The 20408-nt window shown below is 41.2% G+C and overlaps 1 protein-coding gene and 2 long non-coding RNA genes across 3 annotated transcripts in view; 2 read left to right on the forward strand and 1 right to left on the reverse strand.

Annotated features, from left to right (window-relative positions):
- Positions 1-20408, reverse strand: part of nbeab (neurobeachin b) — a 216828-nt gene that overhangs the window by 88872 nt on the left and 107548 nt on the right. The window contains exons 32-39 of the mRNA XM_030744567.1: positions 19017-19174; positions 17182-17305; positions 16366-16485; positions 15445-15576; positions 11222-11285; positions 7006-7070; positions 4911-5019; positions 1019-1185 (exon numbers count right to left, since the gene is read on the reverse strand). Of these exons, the coding sequence (XP_030600427.1) occupies positions 1019-1185; positions 4911-5019; positions 7006-7070; positions 11222-11285; positions 15445-15576; positions 16366-16485; positions 17182-17305; positions 19017-19174 (939 nt within the window). The remainder of the gene's footprint in view (positions 1-1018; positions 1186-4910; positions 5020-7005; positions 7071-11221; positions 11286-15444; positions 15577-16365; positions 16486-17181; positions 17306-19016; positions 19175-20408) is intronic.
- Positions 791-3394, forward strand: LOC115790705 (uncharacterized). The gene is made up of 3 exons (XR_004020802.1): positions 791-903; positions 990-1054; positions 3349-3394. It is a non-coding gene; the product is annotated as an uncharacterized LOC115790705 (long non-coding RNA).
- LOC115790706 (uncharacterized) lies at positions 3459-7443 on the forward strand. The gene is made up of 2 exons (XR_004020803.1): positions 3459-3597; positions 6613-7443. It is a non-coding gene; the product is annotated as an uncharacterized LOC115790706 (long non-coding RNA).

The raw sequence follows: 20408 nt of genomic DNA on the forward strand, positions 1-20408 counted from the left end.
ATGAATAGAGGGATAAAGAACACAGATTTAGCTGCTGTTTTGGGATTGAAATTCTTGAAATGTTACAAGTTAAAAACATAAAATAAAGCTATAAAAATTAATTACCAGACTTACTACAACATTTTTTTTGTATTAACAGCAAACCTGGTTTAGGCTCTGAAACAAAGTCATGCTCAGCAGACCTCGTTGAACATCTGCATTGTGTTGTTAAAACTTAATAAACTCAAAGCTACTGTTCCAGCAAAGAGGCAAAAATCTGCAGTTGTGGTTTGGTTATGAAATGGGACACTTTTTCTATTCTTTTGCTATTGACTTAATTTTGTGTGAACGATTTACTCTTACTGTGCATCGCTACAACTGGCCTGATGATATTTAACTCAAAACAAGAACTGTCTGAGGCTCTCCCTGCAGCACAGCAAGTTCAGACTTCTGCTATTATAAAAATTCCATGCTTTTTGTCATATCTGTAATTCCCAGCTCTGAGCCCAGAGGAAAACACAAACAGCTTGTTGTGACTCTTTTGTTTGTCTAAAATAACTAGCTGTCGATCCTTCTACCCAGCCCTGCATCCACGGGAACGTGGATGCTAGCGAGAGGTAGGCGGCAGAGCAGGAGAGGCGGTGGTTATTTTAACAGGGCCCATGGGAAAGGCTGCAACTACCACCAGGTGCTGGGCTGTGTTACTGAGAGGGTCAATGAATGCCTGGACAACGCTGCAGAAACACCCCAACCCCCTTCTTCCACCCTAGTATGTTGGATGACTGGCCAATCAGCTGTCCCCAGAGGATTAAGCCACTCCGCACTGTAATTGCATTTGCTGACCTGACTGCTGACCCTATCGGATCCTGGGAAAATGACATTAACTGGTGGTCCTACCCTATGACTGCAGAGTACTGTGAACAGGTAACTTTTGTCCTGTAGGTTGGACCTAACACTGAGTGGCTATGGTTTATCCTTGAAGACTTAACAGCGCACATGTCGGTCTGCAGGTAAACTTGTTCAAAGCGTGAGGACTTACCTCTGAGCCAGCGTGCCCCAGGCGCCGTGCTTGTTGGTGAGGATGTTGACGATTTTCTGCTTTAACTGGTTGGCTGTTACGTGGTCTCTGTGTTTAGCAGCGCAAATCAGGTGGTCACACATCTTCTCTTCCTCTTTTCTGTCCGCAGCGTACTGAGCACAGTTTGACTATTTTGAGATTTAAAAAAAAAAAAAAAGAAAAGAAAAAATATGTAAAACTCATTGAATATTTATGAATTTAGGTACAGTATCCACCACCAAATTTGATGGTGGACATTGTACTAATAGCATTTGAAAATGTCTTACTTGAATAAAGTCAAAGTAATATATACACTATACACTAATGGAGCATTTGTCACGCTGAAGAATGTTATGGCTTCATTCAACACACTTGAGTGCATAAAGATATTAGTGGACAGCTGAGAGATATATTTCTACTCCCTTGGAGGAGTGCACTAAATCACTGCAAGCACATGAACGCAGCCTGACTGGGGACAGATGAGGCTTCCTGTTAGGTAGCTTTGGATGGTGCTATTAGGGGAGAAGAATACAGCCTGTCAGGGTTTACAAAGCTACATTGCCATTATATCAATAAAATGTTTTATGTCCCCTGGTATAGCAGCGGGGTAAAGTGTCAAGATTAGCAGTCGTCTTCTAAAACAAAATTTAAGAATATATAGGAACAGATTGATTGATGTAACTAGAAAAAAATAGAAAAAATAAATAGTAAACATATTACTACCAAAATAAAATCTATTAGTCAGAATTTTTAAATAACAAATAGAATTTAAGGTTTTACATTTTCCAGAATTCAGTGCAACAGAAGCTAAATGTAAACTAGAGGAGCACAGGCGACTCCATCTCACTGGGCCACCCTGGGGGAACTCTTGCTAATATTCACAATCTAATTTGCTAACAGAAGCTGGAAGTTAATTGAATTTCCTGCTTTAAAATTTGAATTCTGTCAGATACTATATTTCAACATATACCTCATAAAGCAGATAACTCAATCTCCGCCCGTCACCTCACATTACCACGTGACGCTGTGACAAATATCAAACATTATTTATCACTTAAAGCGTATGACGCTCCGGCCTGACACCAACTTAATTGTAAAACTGTCTTATCTGCGTACCGAATCTTCAATCTTGAAGAGTGGGTAATAAAGTAATGTCAGCCCTCGATGAAAAGTGTAGGCTGTCTGGAGTTGGCAGACAGAACGGATGGGGCCAGGTACACTTCCCCCTTCTCCTGACATTGCATATCTAACCGTCTCTTCCAGTTTATCTAGCAGGTCAAGGATCCTCAAGAACTGTATATCAAGCAGCTGTTTGAGGATGGCTGCTTCTCCCAGATAAGAAACTCATCACTACTCACACATACAAGCTGTTAACAGAGCTGGCGGAAATGTGCGCATGTGGTTCGTGTGATAGCAAACACACACATTTTGGTGTTCTGCAGTTACCATTCAAACATTTTAAGACAGTCAGAATGATACTTCATAATAACTATTGTTGTGATAATTGCATTTTTATAAAACTTTGTGAATAGTTGATAAACACAGTGTAATGCCTCATTGAGCATTGTGTGTTTGGCTATTATAAAGTTGTAATTCCTGTTTAAAATCATTGTTTTAAAGAGTGTCTGAATAGGCAGGTGGTTTATGTCCTGTTTCCTGTTTCACTCGCTCTTTCCTTTTGTTTTCACTTTTGCTTGTTGGTTAGAAAACTACCAAAACTACTTGGTTACATGCAGGAAAAGATTGTGGTCAAAACACAAAAATGATAAAAAAAAAAAGAAATAAGTGTGATCTCTCTCACTCTTGCTGCAACACATTGTGGTGATGTGACTTAAACACACCCTGTGGGTATCTCCAAGATACCACAGTAATATTTGATGCACTGGGAGTGAAAATGGACTCACTAATCAGGTATTAAACTTTTATTATGACACCACCAAATATATCCATCTCCCTTATCCAGTTCAGGTTAATATAGAATATAAATTATTGTATGCTGATGATGTCTGAATGCAATTGTTATTGTTTCTCATCTCTCTCAGCTATGATACTTACATGATGCAAAAAATAATTCTTAAAACAAAAGCTACTTTGACTGCTCCCTCATTCAGAGGGGGTCTCCACAGCGAGTAGCTCTACATGTTTGAATTGGTAGACTTTTACACTGGATGGCCTTCCTGACGCAACCCAAAAGGGATCTGCGTCTCCTCCCAGGATCAAACCAAGGATCTTTTGCTTATTATGTGAATTTTTAAACCACTAGACTATAGAGCCGCTGAAAAATTCATAAACAATTCTTATTTATTACACAGTTGCTGCACATTTGTCAGCTGCACATCCATGATGTGAATCTCCTGCCCCATCACATCCCAAAGGTGCTCTACTGGACTGAGATCTGGTGACTGTGGAGGCCAAACAGTGAACTCACTGACGTGTTCAAGAAACCAGTTTGAGATGATCTGAGCTTTGTGACATGATGTGTTATCCTGCTGGAAACAGCCATAAGATGGACAGATGGATACACTGTGGTCATAAAAGCGATGGTCAGCAAGAACACCCAGGTAAGCTGTGGCATTTAAATGATCTTCAGGTGGTACTAAGGGGAAACTAACCCCCACACCATGACACCACCAGCAGCAGCCTGAACCATTGACACAGACAGGATGGATCCATCCCATCCAAATGTGGCAGCAGAAATTGAAACTCATCAGACCAGACAACACATTTCCAATCTTCATTTGTCTAATTTTGGTGAGCCTATGCAAAGTGTATCCTGAGCTTCCTGTTCTCAGCTGACATTAGGTGGCAGCTGGTGTGGTCTTCTGCTGAGATAGCCCATGTGTTTCAAAGTTCAATGTGTTGTGAGTTCAGAGATGCTGTTCTGCACAGCTTAGTTGTGACGAGTGGTTATTTGAGTTACAGTTGCCTTTCTTTGCAGTCTGGGAACTGTCGTATGAACTCTGGCATCAACAAGGCATTTTGACCTGGAGAACTGCTGGTTATTGACTATTTTCCCTTTTTGACCATTCTCTGTAAATCCTAAGGATGGTTGTGCAGGAAAACCCCAGCAGAGCAGCAGTTTCTAAAGTACTCAGTTCCTTAAATCGCCTTTCTTCCCCATTCTGCTGTTCGGTTTGAACTTCAGGAGGTCGTCTTGATCATGTTTACATGTATAAATTCATTGAGTTGTTGCCATGTGATTTGCAGCAATGAGCAGTGGAACAGGTGTACTTAACAAAGTGGCCAGTGAATGTAATTTATCGTAATTATCATCATTAAAATAACAATTTACTACCATTTAAAAATTATACATTTTTAATTTGTTAGTTATCTTTTTAAAAGGTCTTCCCATATGATTTATTAATGTTTTTGCAATTAATCTGGTGAGCACTTCTTTTATTACCCCACTTGAACCCTAGTGTTTCCTTTCATATCCGGACTGATGGTTTGATGGGGGTAGGCTAAACACAGACAAAGGGATTTTATCCCTGGAGTTACTTGGCAAAAGCTCATATCAAAATCCTAAATTAATATTACTGGGATCCATTTGCCACCAGTAATTACATTTATATGAGTTGTAAGAGCGAGGATTTAATCCTCCTGAGGACACAGAGGGACATGATTGCTGAGCACATACAGTTGAATGTCTGTTTTATACTAATAGGATTTGTTTAGAGCTCATTAGCAGATTGCCAAATTCTATTTTCACAGCAGATGGTAAAATTGAAATTGGGAGAATTGATGATGTGAAATAGTCTTATTCACTGTTGGTTATACTGTGCAATATTTGTGCAATATTCTGTGAGTAGCGTGGGTTCAGTGCAGGCCTTTAATCTGTGATTTCAGATGCATGAAAAGATGCCACAGTTTATACCTCAAACTCTGCATGTTTGTGGACGTCCTCCGCTCGCTGTCTGTTGAGGATGAATTCAGCCTCGTTGGCAACCCGGACTATGTGGTCCTTCATGGCATGGCAGAGCAACCTTTAACATTGCAAAGAAATTTAAATAGAGGAGAAAACAACAGGAGTTTATTTTATAAGCTAATATCTATTGTAAAGCTACTCCAAAGGAAAGCACAGTGTTAAGGTAAATTTAGCTTCTCATGACTGTGTGACATTCTTCTTGGTGAGAGAGCAGACTAGTAAATAGCATCATTTGTCTGAGTTATGTTGCAAAGCTCCAGGTCAGTGACAGACCCCTCTGCAGCATTAAGGAGGGAATAGAGTGTCATTAGAGCGCTGGAGCCTGTCTGGCACACCCCTGATTGACTGAGCATCCCTTCCCACTGACCAGAACATCAACCCAGTGCCTGTATTGCTGACAAGTCTGGCTGTGGAAAGCTTCTCACATGGCTGAGTCTAGACACTCTACGGTCTCCACCCACATTCACATAAAAGTTTCAGTATCTTTAATAAGTGAAAACACCCTGGATATTGCGTGTAGATTACATGCCATTTTACACACCATTAGGCCAGCTTTGTTTTAATTAAAACACCCCTTGTTCCTCTCCAGTGCTTGATACAGATTGTAATTTTCCCTCCCGTCCCAAGGAGAGGCAGCAATCCCAAGGCTGCATTCATCAGCTGCTCTTGCCTCTTTAGTTGTTGACAAGCACTCGTTAATAGACAGAAGTTCACTGTTCAAAGACAGAGGCTGACAACGCCAAGCTTTGTTTCGAAACCAAGAATAGATGAGAAAGCAAGTTGACAAGTGATATTTGGAGATGGAAAAAAGACATTTATGCGCTCCACCACACTTTTTTGTGGTATTATTTCATGTATAGAAAACACAAATCAGTCACCATTCAAACTATGAACAGCGTGAGGGTCCTTAGCTGCTCCAACAAATGCAGCTAAAATTTGATTATGTGGGGGGTGGTGGTGGGGTGATTATCATCGATATTTCTGCTTTCTTTTGTAACAACAAATGTCCCATCATCAGTCATTTCAACTGTATTAATGTTAAAAGGTTGTTTTTTATTTGTCTTGGCTCTTTGACTGCTTCCATGTGTTGATTTGGAATGCGCCTCCTGACACTGCCTTCAGCTCAGCAGCATCTCTCATCTCGTGCTTCCATTCACTGACGTATAACTCATGAAACACATTAGTTATAAAAGTACTAAGGCACCTTTATTTTTCAATAGCCATTTAATATGATAATGCATGGTGCTAGAAGCTGCACTAACTTAATAAATGGTTCCCTTTCCCTTCATTTTATGAGGGGAGGGTGAATGCGCTCTAAACTGGGGGTCGGATCTGATCGTGGAATAAGCTGAAATAAAATTTCCACCTAATCAGAGCATTTGTTTTAGCCTGTCTGTTAGTGGCTTGGAATTCAAACAGGAACACTATGAAACATAGCCGCATGTTCTGTTGCGCAAACAACAGATACAATGTCTGTGTCAGCCACGCTTTGTAAAGCAAACAGATTTACCAGACTACAGCTACATATACATCTGTCTAGTTAAGCAGAATAGGTGCACAGAGATTTGAGTAAGACTGGAAAATTATGTGTCTGTCAGCAGCACCCTGGACAGCGCCGTGTGGCCCTACTGACTGAAGCTCTTTGTTCCAGAGCCAGCAGGGGACTCAGCAAAGCCTGGCTGGGCTCAGGCTTGAACCTGGGCATCGAGGAGGCCGGGCCAGATGGGTCAGCAGATGGACAAGGAGGCTGAGCCGCCCCTGATCTGCTCTACAGAAAACTCAGAGTCTGGCCACACCCAGAGAGGAAGAGGGAGGGAGACAGAAAGAGAAACACAAGAAAAGAGACAGAGGGATGCAATACAAGAGGTGGACGTGAGATTCTTGTGTTATCCTGTCACAGCAGTCTTATTTACTTTTACCCCCAACAGAGCAGCCAAGAGGAGCAAAGGGGTTTAGAAGCAATCTACTAAAAACAGGGGAATTAATAAACAAGCATCTGGCCATGTGGTTTAACCTTATGTATATTAGTAAACTTATACTTTACCTCCCTTCATTGATTAGCTCAATGAAGGCCAGTCCAGCATTCTTCTGAATTGAGTTCTGCCACTCCTGAAAAGAAAAAATAAAGGTTGTGATGTATTACTCACACAAGGACTGCATTTTGGGGTTGTAAATGGGGGTGGATCCTTACAGTCAGTACTGTAAGGATCTAATTAGACATTAGCATAAAGCTAACAGTGTATTAAAAAAGCACATTATCAGAAATCTTTGCAAAGCACATAAAAAGTTAAAATAAAACGAGTCAAAATGCAATTTGTATCCAATACGGTCCACTTTCCATCATGAAAATTGCATATTTGAAACTGCAATTCAGATAAAATTTCAGAGCTTGTAATTCAAGTAAGTAAAGAAAGCATTTAGTTGATGTATCCGTTGAGAAAAGAAAAAAGTGATGGCTATAAAAAGCTGAAATTCTGCACCACATGTGAGTCCATCCTTTCTTCCTCAGTGAAAAGATCTGTAAACACAGGAGAGATGTAATTGTGGGATGAAACTGTATCCTCTTGCTTAAATACAGCCATTTCCTCTGTCCCTTACAGTGACAGATTACTGAGCGGGCTCACTGAGCCCTGCAGTGTGCGCCTGGAAGGGATCCGAGTCCTGGGCCAGAGTGCCAGCACTTGCTGTCTCACAACATGCTCTGGAAATGATTAAAAAGCAGTTTGAGCGTGCGCCTTTCACTGTGGGAAATTCAGCTCTCCTGTAACCTTACTGAGGTGCAAATGGAAGAGAAAACAGAGAAGGCCACAGTTCAAAAGAAAAGGGGAAACAGAAGAAAAATGAAAGGAGAAAGGGTTTTTGTTCTAATGGCTAATAATATACATGTAACTCAAGGCTATCCACATATATATAAAGGAACCTTTGAGCATTGTTTACAGTAATAGCAATAAATAAAACTGCTATTCCCAAATGAAAGACATATATATATATATATATATACATATACATATATATACATATACATATACATATATATATATATATATATATATATATATATATATATATATATATATATATAAATTCTACATGCAGAAGAGAAGCACACACTGTCAGTGCCTAGACAAGGTAAGCAGCTTTTGTTTTGTACAACACCAGAATAACTGGCATTGACATTATTATGTATGGGTACGTGTTTTTGTACATAGTTGTCGTGACTGACACATACTGGTTCACGCACGAGTACACAGTCTGACCCTACAATGCGTTAAGTCAGGGAGATGGTGCTGACAAACTGCTGAGCATCTGGTCTCCAAATGTTCCCCCCGACCCCTTTCCTGTGTTACAGTATCTGCCTGGAACAGGCTGTTGTTGATTTGGAAAGGGATCATGTATAGCCAGACTTCTAAGGTTCGACTCGCACCGTGCTCACGTGACAAAAATAAATACGGAAATCAAGGCAGACGTGACACTTGGGCAACACCAGGAAAGTGGCAGCAGGTCAAAGGAGGTAAAGCACGAACTAGTCAAATATGCTATCTTGTCTGAGGTATGCTTGTTGACAGCTGAGATAGCACTTCAGAGACTCTCTTTTTTCTTTTTCTTTTTTTCTTTTTTGCTGGAGTGCAGAGCTCCCAGAGGAGGCTGCCTTTGATTGCATAGATTTGGGAAAAAAAAAAAAATCCTCTGCTGCCCATTTGAAGGAAATTAGGCCTGACGTGCACCTCCTTAAGAAGAGATGTAATTCTTGATGTAAATGCAGACCATGACCACAGTGCAGCACCTCTGACCACTGAAAGGTTGTTTAGTTGCTTCATCAAGAAAAACAAAAATTTTAATTTAAAATTAAAATTTTAAAAGCAGCATCAATAGTTTGTGAAATTACAATAAATAGAAAAAAAAAGCCTTGACATATTTTTGGCCATTATTATTATCATCTCATGAGATGATAATTGTCTGTGCACTTATCAAGCAGGCATGATGAGTGTTACCATTACTCCTATGGTCACTTGCTTTTAGCTGAGTTTGGCACTCGTTAGCACTGTAACAACTGCCTGCTGCTGGAAAAATATTAAAGCATGAAACTGAAGATTACAGTAGTGTAGTGTAGACAACTGGATTTGCTAAAAGTGCCGTAACACAAAAGAGCAGGTGAATTCGTTGACACACAAATGATGCTGTAAAACGTTCAACTTTCACGCTTGAGGCTCACTCTGGGAAACGCTTGAATTCTTCATTCAATCTTTGAAAATCCCACCACCTAAAATCCCACAACTCCCATCCCAGTGAACAGCTTGATGGCCTTGAGAGGCATCTCTCTCTTCCCACTTTCATCTCCCTGAAATTCAGCAGGGCACTAAGTATTTGTGGTGTTTCAATCCGACCTGTCAGTACGCGGGAGCCTTTGCTTTTATCTGCTCTGCTTTGCTCTGTTGTACTTTCCACATCTGGAGGCCTTCCATCACTAAATCTCTGTGGCTCCACTCTAGATCCCCCCCCTCCCTGTATGTTTAAGCTGTTACAAGAAACAGAGCTGCTTGACCCTTTCATTCAGCTGCCCAGACTGAGAAGAGACACAGAATGTCTGCAGCCGTGGCCAGCTACACGATGATTGCTGTGATTAGTATGCATAAATAAGAAAAGGCAGATCATTAGCACTAATTTATTCATAAAAGTGACAGGTCACAAAACAGAGAAGGACTAAAGGTCACCTAAGTTCCCTCCTTGCTGTCTTGAAACATTAATGCTGAATTATGTGAGCGACATGTCAAAGTTGGCATTTTATGGTGATGTCAGCCAAAGCTCACCCTGCATCTGACGAGACTTGCTGTGCTTTCTAAAATCATCTGAGATTCGGTATGTGCTACCAAAGGCATTAATTAAGAGCTCTTTGCAAAGCAATTATCAATCAGAATAAAGATCATATTTGCTGCCTCTGACGGCCAGTCAGCACATGTGAGTTCTGTCCCCTGAAATGGGTCACAAAGAACACACTGCTAATTATCTATCCTTAGATTAACTAATTATATTAGCTGGTCGTAACTGGAGTGTATATATAGAGTGCAGTATAAGGATGAAGAACAATAGCTCATCTCTATCTGAAAGGTTATAGAAGGACACCAAACCATACAGTCTAGTTTCAAGTCCTGGCTGTCTGATCGATATCTCAGCCTGGGTTTCATCCTGAGAGCCCCTAATGGCAGGAACCTCTGGAGCTGCAGTAATGCTATCTGTGTAATGGGGGATGGACTCAGACCCTTAACAGCATGCTGACGCTCTCATCTACAATAAATCCTAGAGCTGAAAAATGCAACTTCCCACACACTCTACAGACAGAAAAGCAGCCCAAAAAGAAACCATCAAAAGAGCAACAATAACTCAAAACTGGCTCCCCCATTTATGTACATTTTTTTTTTGTGGAAAGCCCCTAAATAATGGCCTCCATATAACAGAAGCTCAGCTCCCTGCCGAAGAGCCCTTTGGACTACGGATACCAGGGAGCACACATCGTGGCAATCTACCTCCTCAAGGCTGTGGCCCTGCAGTCTGGATCCACAAAGAGGCACCAAGTAATGGCTTCCTTATGGGCTCCCGACGCAAGACTGATGGGCTGACAGAAGGTATGTTAAATGTCTCCTGTTCTAACTGCTACATCAGGGCTCTGACCTTCCCTAAAACATGGGCTTAACAAGAGATTCAGAGGGTCAGCTCAGAGGTGATCAGTCACTCGCACGGTTGGCATGAGGTGGGGCTCATTCTCTAAAGCTGGGCTTGGTAATAAAGCTCTAGGGTGCAGTGAGAAAGTCAGTAGATTCTCAGAGTCCAGGATGTGTCTGTAGCATCCGCTTGGACAATTTGATTAAGGAAGGAAGACATAAAATAACTTGCTGTCCAAAATAAGAATGAAGCCTTAAAACTGAAGCAAATTTTTACCACAAATTTATAAATTTTCAAAATATCCAAAACTTGGACTGGATAGAGGGCATATCTAATGCATGCGTCTCTGTTTAAAATACATCTTTAAAGTGAGAGGTGAGTGAACTGGGTTATCGCAATGACCATGTCTAATTTGCCAGTACATTGTGTCAATTTATATCGAACCACAAGGGCTGAAACCAGATCCTTGCACGTCTCCACACAGTGTTGGCAGAAAGCATGTTATCAAGAGAAGCAGAGCAGAGAAAGGCATATTACACATGAAAAAGAATAGCAGAGAGAGACAAAGAGAGGCTAGGAGAAAGAAGACTGAAAAAGCTCACCTGAGAACAAAGGAGCATGACGAGCTCCACCACTGAGGTGCTCGACTTCATGCACACCAGACCTTTGGAGACAAAGCAGATGAACAGGATAGACATTAACCATGCATGTTGGCACATAAGTATACATCTAAAGATTTGTGTTGGTATAATCATTATGGGAAGACAAAGCTACTGTATGTAGCCTCTTTTAAATTTTAGGCCAACCCTCCCTAAATTGTGTTCCCAATTTCCCTGTCATAAAACTGTAAAAAAACAAAAAACAAAAATACATCTGTAACACATTTACATATGAAAACGCCAACCCCCACACACGCACATCCTTCACACATGCCACACGCTCACAGAAGACATTCACAGCTTCTTCCCACATCTCCCCTCAGTAGACGGTGCGCCACTGAAGCAGACAACTCTCTAATGAAACACGGGCAGGTGTGAAAAGCTCATTTGTAGAAACAATGGCTGCAACTGGTCTCGTATTCTGCACCTCCAGCCCCTTCTGCTGCACTTGGCGAGAACCATTAAAGGTGCAATCATTAATAAAAGCAAAGAAAGCAACTCTATAGTACTCGTTATAGGCAGGCAGAGTAAAACTCTGCCACGTGGATGCTGTTGTTTCACAGATCGACGGGGTGTCTATCAGAGGAGGTTTCTAGAAACTTTGTGCAGCTTTTGCACAGTAGAAACAAAATAAGTTTGTATAACATGTAGTATGTTGTCTTTATGATGGATTATTGCTAAAATTCTTAACAGAGAAATAGTGAGTTTTGCATTATACTTAACGATAGATTTCTCTTTGATATTACTCGCTGAAGTACACAGATTCAACATTATACAGTGTAACTTAAGTATATGCTGTAATGGCACTGGAAGTAAAAAAAATATAAAACCATCTATAAATCTAAAGATCAATGTTAATTTACAACAAATAACCATATTTATATCAAATGCACAATGTGCTGCTTACATGGAAACACACCTGCAGGTCTACCTGCAAAATTCCAAACACTAGAACTGCAGTAACACTTAACAGTGACTGACACGCCTGTTAAATATGGACATTGTTTGATAACAATGAAATATATAGACAATATTAATGCATTGGTGTAAAATGTTTTATATGTTTTTAAACATCAATTTAACTGTAATTAATATGACAAAGACAACTGAGAAATAAAGCATGAAGGGAATGATCATCTCAGTCACACAGCTCTGGCTGTGAGCAGCCCACCTTCTGCTTGCATGAAGCAGCCAATCAGAAGAGAGGGTGGCCGTAAGGGGGAGAGGAGGTAAAATTGCTCGTTTCAGACTGAGAATGAATGGAGGAGCTGCAAAAAGCCCAAGTACTGAGATAAATAAGGATTATTTTGAACTGTAGTAGGGTCCTAGGATGAAAACTTGGAGCTGGGAATGAGCATAAATGGGCCCCTTAAAAGGTCAAGTAGACAACATTCTACGGAAATAGTTTTACATGTGTGATTAAATGGTATAATATAACACAGAATGCAAAATATTCGAACCCTGGATAGATGAATCTTGGTCAATGCTTCTCCATTGAGTTCTATTCATGAGCAGAGAGTGTCCAAGGGAACATATTGTAAATAGTCTAAGAGGATGTGACCCTTCTCTTGTACACAGAGTGCCACGGTTGACCTCTTGTTATAGCAGTGACATGCTAAGCCATAAGTCAGTCCAGACTGACATAGTAGTCAGGTGGCCAACTGACCCTGGCCTTGTGCTGGTAGACAAACTAAATGCATTCTATTTAAACATGGCCTGCCAGTCCTTTCCTGTAAACAGGCCAGGGTTAAGGCATGGGTGAATGTGGCATTGTGGGGTGATGTGCCGGCAAGCTGGGCCACTCAGGGGACAGCGAGAAGCAGTCGGCAGGCATCACAACAGCAGCAGTGTTCGCACACAGCTCTTACCCAACAACTCCAAGTGTAAAGCTCAGGGTGCACACAACATAATTGCTGCAGTGACCACATGTCTGCAAAGGGGGTGAAGGAATAGAGTGAGGCAAAGGGGCACACGGGGCACAGGAGGGCTTGACCCCCAGCAATCTAAGGAGTGATGGATGACTGGTAATTACTGGTAAATGGAGCGCCTTTGCACCACAGCACAGTATTTCAACTGTGAGCCTGGGAAGGGCCGGGAAGAAAAGTAGAAAGAGATGAAGGAACGGCAAAATCAGGTCGGTCATGAACACACTGAATCTAAGACGGACTGAAGTGGCTTGATAAACTTCCAGATCGCATAGGTGAACACGTGCACGTGTTGATTCTGTGTGTTTGCAGTATTATGGCTGATAAACCTGCTTTAATCCCTGTCAGGGTTCACATTTCACAGACCCAGACAGGGTTAAACATGTCTAGAGTGGTGAAGCCTGAGCTGTCTATCTCTGACCTTGTTTGTGGGGTTACAGTCTGCAGCCTGAGATCAGCTCTGCTTTGTCAGCTTGGTCAGTCTGCTGACAGACTTTGAGTGAAAGGGTAACAGACATATTCACACTTGTCAAGGCTTTGCTACCTGATTTTTCATTCCTTTCTCCTGACACTGAGTGAGTAGATCAAGCCGCATGTGCATAGCATACTCACATTTCTATTTACTTATGTATATATGTATGATATACACACGATGTGGAGGAAGCCACGCCTGTTTGTGGAACTTAACTGGCTGGAATGAAAACATTTTTAAAAAAGCAGTTAGTAATACCTCAGACGTCCTTTTCATGAGTGCAGAAAAGTACTTCTTTCATCTTTCCTCCATTTCTTTTGACAAGATTCGTTATATCAAATAAATAAGACCTTGCTCATGATTAGGCATGTCAAAGCTGATTATTTTAAAAAGCTTAAATTAGGATGCCAGTAACAGATGCTAATAAAAAAAAGATTCATAAAATTTCAGATCCAACACTGAAAAAAGAACAAGCTAAGCAAAACTAAATGCAACATGTGACATTCAGAACATTCAAATATTGGAAGAGTAACAATGTATCCATTTTAAATTGACTATGCCCTGCAGGAAAGTGGACAATGGTGGTAAGTAACTCTGGGTCAAAATATTTGTTTCTGGCAGGGCTTTAATAAAGTCACAGGAGTGTGTTCTTGCAGCCTGCTGTCATTCTCTGCAAAGACCTCTAACACCAATACTGGTTAGGTTACCGCTGAAAGAAAAGATTTTGGAAATCCGAATTCAGAGAAAGCATTTTGGGCGCAAGCTGAGAGACCGGAGACCACCCGCACACATTTAGCGCTACACACAAACAGACAAACATCTGCAAACGCACACAGTCTCACTCATGTGCGTGCTGACTGTGGTGGCCCTGTTTTCTTGTGAATGCAAGCCAAAACAAGCCTGGGGAGTAGAGTGGTAGCGCGCACACATGCAGGCATAGAGCCCTGAGGTTAGGCACAAGTAGCACTATGAGATGCTGCCAACCTGAGGCTTGAAGAAGGGACTGGAAACCTTCATGCAGCCACCAGGAAATAAGGCTAGAGACCAGAATGGAGTGCAGCAAAGAGGTCTCACACTTCTGCAAATGCTATGCACAACCAAACCAGTCAGCACAGCTCTATTTGCAAAGTGACCGAAATAATACTGTTAATAAACCTCAGGGCTGCAGACAGAGGCAAGACTGGGTACAAACATTCATGATTCACTTAACAAAAATGACTGAGGTATTACAGAAAAAACTTAACAGGATCTCTGTAAGCACCTATACTTAATTTTAATTAAACTGTGCATGCATATAGATTTTTCTGCGCACAAAAGCTTTTGACCAGAAACAAAAGATTAAAAAAAAAAAAATCCCTTCTAGCACTCTGCAGCGGGGTGAGCTGCAAATGTGATCTTAGTTTGGAACTAAAAATAATGTGAGGAGGCGGCAAAGGCTACCAACTATTTCAGCATTCATTTCAAAACGAGATTTGTTGTGACAGTGAAACACTGACGCTTTAAAAAAAAACATCTAGGAACAATATGTGGAAAGAATCAGAGAAGAGAATCATGAAGAAAAACAAACGCACACACCCCACAAGATGAATGAAAGCAAACTTAATCTGACAAACCCCCAGCTTGTGTGCAACTTCGCAGCTCTCCTGTTATCGTCCACTGCTGCGTATGCATCCATCAGTTCGGCAGCCAGTGGAGTACATACAACAGTAGGGTGGCGGGTGAAGAACTGGTAACAGGGTCCTAAGAATAAAATGCACCATACAACATCTGTACCTTCTATGAGCAACTCTTGTCCATGGCTGCCCAGCAGGGTGCGAGACAGAAAAGGCGCAAAGTCCACAAAGATCTCTCTCAGCAGGGGTGCCACTTTCTCCAAGGCCCTTTCTAGCTTTGTAGTAATGCTGTCAAAGAGAGCACATCAAAGGGGAAGTCAGGGAAAGAAATTAGACACCTGAATTTCAAAAAACTTAAAGGAGGTCTTTTTTCTTGCTACAAGGAAAGGCATAAAAAGGGAGCAGTGAGAGCCCCACAGTCGACCCAGTGTGCACAGCTAACAGCAGTTAGTGTGTAGTCAGACTGTCAGAGTCAGACTGGTGGGTGCAGGAGGTAACCGACACGTTTCAGAGGATGCAAACCAAGCCAGATATCAGTGAGATCGTGGCTGCTATCACCAGAGGTGTCAATAAGTGAAGATTTAATGTTATTAAGAGCCACGTGAACTCACATCTCGCCGGCTGTTTGCATTCTTTGCTGTGATACGTTACCAGGTTTGCACTTGAGATCACAGTTGTTCACTGCAGAGGAAGTTCCACATCTTTTACACAATCACTCCATGCCTCTGGCTGACATTATCTAAGAACCTCAGAAAAACTGTGAGCTGGAGTCATGCAGCCATACAAACTCAGACGGTGTACAGGCAGAGATACGGTACAGTATATCTCCTATGTGTACACACATACACACAGATAAAAAAAAAAAAAAAAAAAAGACAACACGAGGAGAGCTGAAGCTTGTTTTCCCAGCTAAGATGGACAGAAAACAGCAGAATAGAGAAAAACAGAACGAGAGGCGGTGAATATGTAAGTGTAAGCCGGCTTCAAGGAACCTGGGAAAACATATCAGAGAGATGACACACTAGGATAAAAATGCAAGATGCAGGAGGTCTAGGTAGCTAGCATAGATGTCCTTGCCTAATACACTGTCCTGCACCTCTGGAGGCTGTCTTTAATCCTGCCAGGGAGCTAAAGGGTTTGAGCTCAGGAGGTGTCAGCCTCTGACGTAGTGGATTCTGGTCTACTTCACAAAAGGCACTGAAATAGAGAGAAAAAATATAAACCACAGGCAGTCCTTCCTTCATGTTGCTTTGGGACTCAGGGCTTGGGATCATGAAGTCATTATATTATAATTTTGAAAAATAAGAAATATGATGATAATCATATTTATTTGTTATTTACAGTAAACCAAAGCAGTCAGTTCAGCTCGGATGTGATCTAAAATATAACACAGGCATCAGCAGGCTCTGCAGCGAGATAGTACTATCATTGACTTCACAGTTACGCTAAGTGATGTTGGTTACTGCTGCCATGGCAACTGAATCACTATTCCTGTGGCAGAACACACTGAGGCAACGCAAGAGAGGAGAGGGAAACTCTGGAGAAAGAGCCGGGCTCTCAGCAGTCAGAGGGAGAGTGGATCTAAGGACGTTTGTCTCAAACTATTAGAGCAGGGGGAGAAGATGAGTCAAGGTCACAACCAGCTACACACAGAGTAATACACACACATAAATTATCCCAAACTTTGCCACATTGTTAACACTCTGGGTATTTTGCTTTAAAAAAAAAAAAAAAAAAAAAAAAAACACACACACAGAAGGCAACAACAACAACTTGATTTAGTATTTTGAGGAAAACTTTGAGGAAAGAAACATGTTGGAGACAAAATCTGCTTTTGAGTAGATTTTGTACACGACTGACGCAATTTAGCTGAACAGAAAAACTGTGTTGTACCTCATGTTTTCTACTGTGTCCTCAGGCATGGGGGCCACCGTCTGCACGGCCGGGAGATTCTTACTCGTGGCTCCATTGACAAAACTGGAGGAAGAGGAGGAAGGAGCAGCTGCGTCAGTGGCTCCTGCGGGAAGAATAACAGAAGCGGACGACATTAATGTAGAACAAAATAATTATTAGGCATCTTATTAGGATGTTGGGCCACCATGTGCTGCAAGAGCATCCTAAGGGACTTGGTTTGGTTGATGGTGGTGTGCAAAATCTCCCATATGTGTTTAACTGGGTAAATGTGAAGGCCATAACATATCGCTCACATAACTTTCATAGTCAAACCAATCAGTGACCGCCCCCCCCACCCCCCCCACCCCCCCCACCCCACGCCATGCCCTTTGGATGTAGGCACTGTCATTGTGGAAGAGTCCCCTCCCAATCTCAGGATGAACGTGATCACCAAACAACTTTGCATTGATTTTTAGTCACCCCTCCCTCTAAGTGGACAAATGGACTCAAAAAAAGAGCAACTGGATACATTTTAATAACATTTAGTAATTATGTAAAATGCGGTACCTTTAAAGCATTTAAATACTATCACAAGATTAACTGCAATACCAAATTTAAAAACATTGTCCACATTCATGGAAATTCCACTGAAGTCACATCGAGCAGTTGTAAATGTATTTAATGACACAGAGACTGAAATGAGTGCAAGAAAATGAAGGATGGATGGGGAGGTTATAAAAAGCGACCGCAATCTGGCCCCTGACAGTAAACTTCAGCACAAATTTCAACCAAGTCGAACAAATTATGCATTTTAACCAAATCCAAGTGCACCTCAGCTGGTTCAAACTCATGTCAGCAGTGACACATGGAACTTTTTTCTTGAGTAAAATGACAACGATGAAGAATCAATCAACATATCAAAACAATATCTACATCGTTGTTTTTTTTGTTTTTTTACAAGCCAATAAATTTGGATATTGTGGCAACAGTAATTTATAGGTGAACACTGAGTCAGAGCTTCTTGGCAGCTTAGTCCAGAGTATAAAATCATTCTGTCCTTTTGAGAGGTTAAAACCAGTGAATGTGAAATCATGCGGTCTGGGTGAGAGCCTGTGGATTTAGCTGAAAACACACTTTCACTTGGATACCTTTCTCAGAGTCCTGCACAGGGCCTCAGAGAGGAGACGGAGTTTTTTTTTTTTTTTTTAACAATTATTAATAGTGCACATTAAAAAGGTGAACTCTTAATGGTTCCTGGTGCTAAGTGGGCTCTTTCAAAGGCCCAGAGTACACAGACCCTGAGGTGAAACCTGCTCAGTGCAGCCCAGCCTCAGGAGAAGTGACAGCAGTGGGAGAGAGGGGCCATGTCGTCAATCAGATCAGAGGGTGCGCTGCCAAGGAAAGCAGGGTGCACAAATTCACCTTTGTCATTAGAAAGGTATTTGTTTTGTTGTACAATTCAGGCAGGTTGAAATTAGGGTGGTGTCTAGACGAATCCTAGTGGCTAAACAAAAGCCATTTTCACTCACAGCAGCACAGGATGCTGCTGAGTCAAAAAAGGTAAAGAGTGCCATCTAGTGATGACAACAACCACCTGCAAGGGCATCCAGGATCACATGATCCAACAGAGTAAAGCAAACAAACAAAAAACACTTTGTTCTATTCCTAGAACGGCCTTATTTACACAAAAAACTCATAAGAGGTCAGTGACATTATAACAATTGCTCAATTTGCTCTGAAACAATATTATCTGAAATTTAACAAGACCAGAACTGAATGTAGCGTTTTAACAAGAGCAGCTGCACTCCGGTAAGGTCGTTTTTTTTTGGCCGTACCCGTGGTGTTGATCATGCTCTTGGGGGTCGCAGAGGCAGCAGCAAAGATGTTGGGAGTGCTGCCAGTTGTCAGGCCTGGAGAGGTGCTGCTGCTGCTTCCCAGGGTGTTAACCGCGAGGCTGCCAGGGGAGATTTTCTTCACTGGCACCACCACACTCCTGCATCAAACACACACAGAATGTGGCTCATTTATATATGCCCCAAAATGATGCCGTTAAAATCTAAAATAAAATATTATTCGAAGAAAAGAGATAGATGGATACTAAACATGGAACAGCTCCAGGTGCTGTAGTTGCTATAAGTGTATGAAATCCAAGCTGATTATTTAAAACAACTGATTTATATTCTTAAACATTTTTACAATGCTTGAATCCAGAATTAGGACTTTTGTATTTGGTATTTTGTGAGAGAGCAGCATTTATATTTGGTTTATAAACAGAAAGTAAAAATAGAGGAGAGGCATATTTTGGCATTTACTTAGAGTTCCTTGCTAGATACAAATTCCACCCAAAAACAAAAAGTATGAAAGTAAAATGCAAGTAATGAAAGAAAAAACCTAAAGAAAATATAAATAAAGCACAAACAGACTTGTGTATATACATATACAGGAGTCTAAAAGGGGCAAAAATAAAGATGTGTTTTTAATTAATAGCTGAAATATTAAATTTGACCCTAACAGACAATAGCTAGCATATGCAAACCTGGCACCACATTCATTCACATGTTTTAAGGGGTTTAAAAAAAAAAAAAAAAAAAGTTCTGCATCTCTTACTCAGCATGAGGCACATCAATCAGAGCATTTGAAACATAAACATCCTGCCCTGTAACTCCATCTTTCAGCGTAATGCATGCAAGGCAAACATAGACACACATGTACACATGAGGCTTAAGCAAATAAACATAAGAACCAGCCAGCAAGCTACTACACTTTCCCTTGCATCTGCTCTTGCCTCCAGTGGTCCCCTGCTACAGCCTGGGGAGACCTGAAAACATCCCCAACCCTGACAAACGACTTTCCAGGAGCAGATTTAGGAGTTTTCTATTTAGTGTTTGCAGTCAGGAACTGTATGAAGAGTGCATTTATTATGGTATTTACTATAGGTTTTCTATTGTATTCCTAAATAGATACATGAAAGCATGAAAGTAAAAAAAAAAAAAAAAAAATTATACATACACAAGTCAAACATATCCAAGACATTTTTCATCTAAGCTACTGCACAAAAATAACATGGTATGAAAGCAACATTGTTTATTAATATATGAAATAAAACATGTTGCTTGGAATGAAAATGACACTTGTGACCTCCCGTAATGACAAAGGAAAAAGCACAGGCACACACTCCTCTGTTCACATGCGATCTGACTGGCTGAGGATTAAAGATGATCCAGTGA

Source organism: Archocentrus centrarchus, chromosome 13, assembly GCF_007364275.1.
Source record: "Archocentrus centrarchus isolate MPI-CPG fArcCen1 chromosome 13, fArcCen1, whole genome shotgun sequence".
Taxonomy (NCBI): domain Eukaryota; kingdom Metazoa; phylum Chordata; class Actinopteri; order Cichliformes; family Cichlidae; genus Archocentrus; species Archocentrus centrarchus.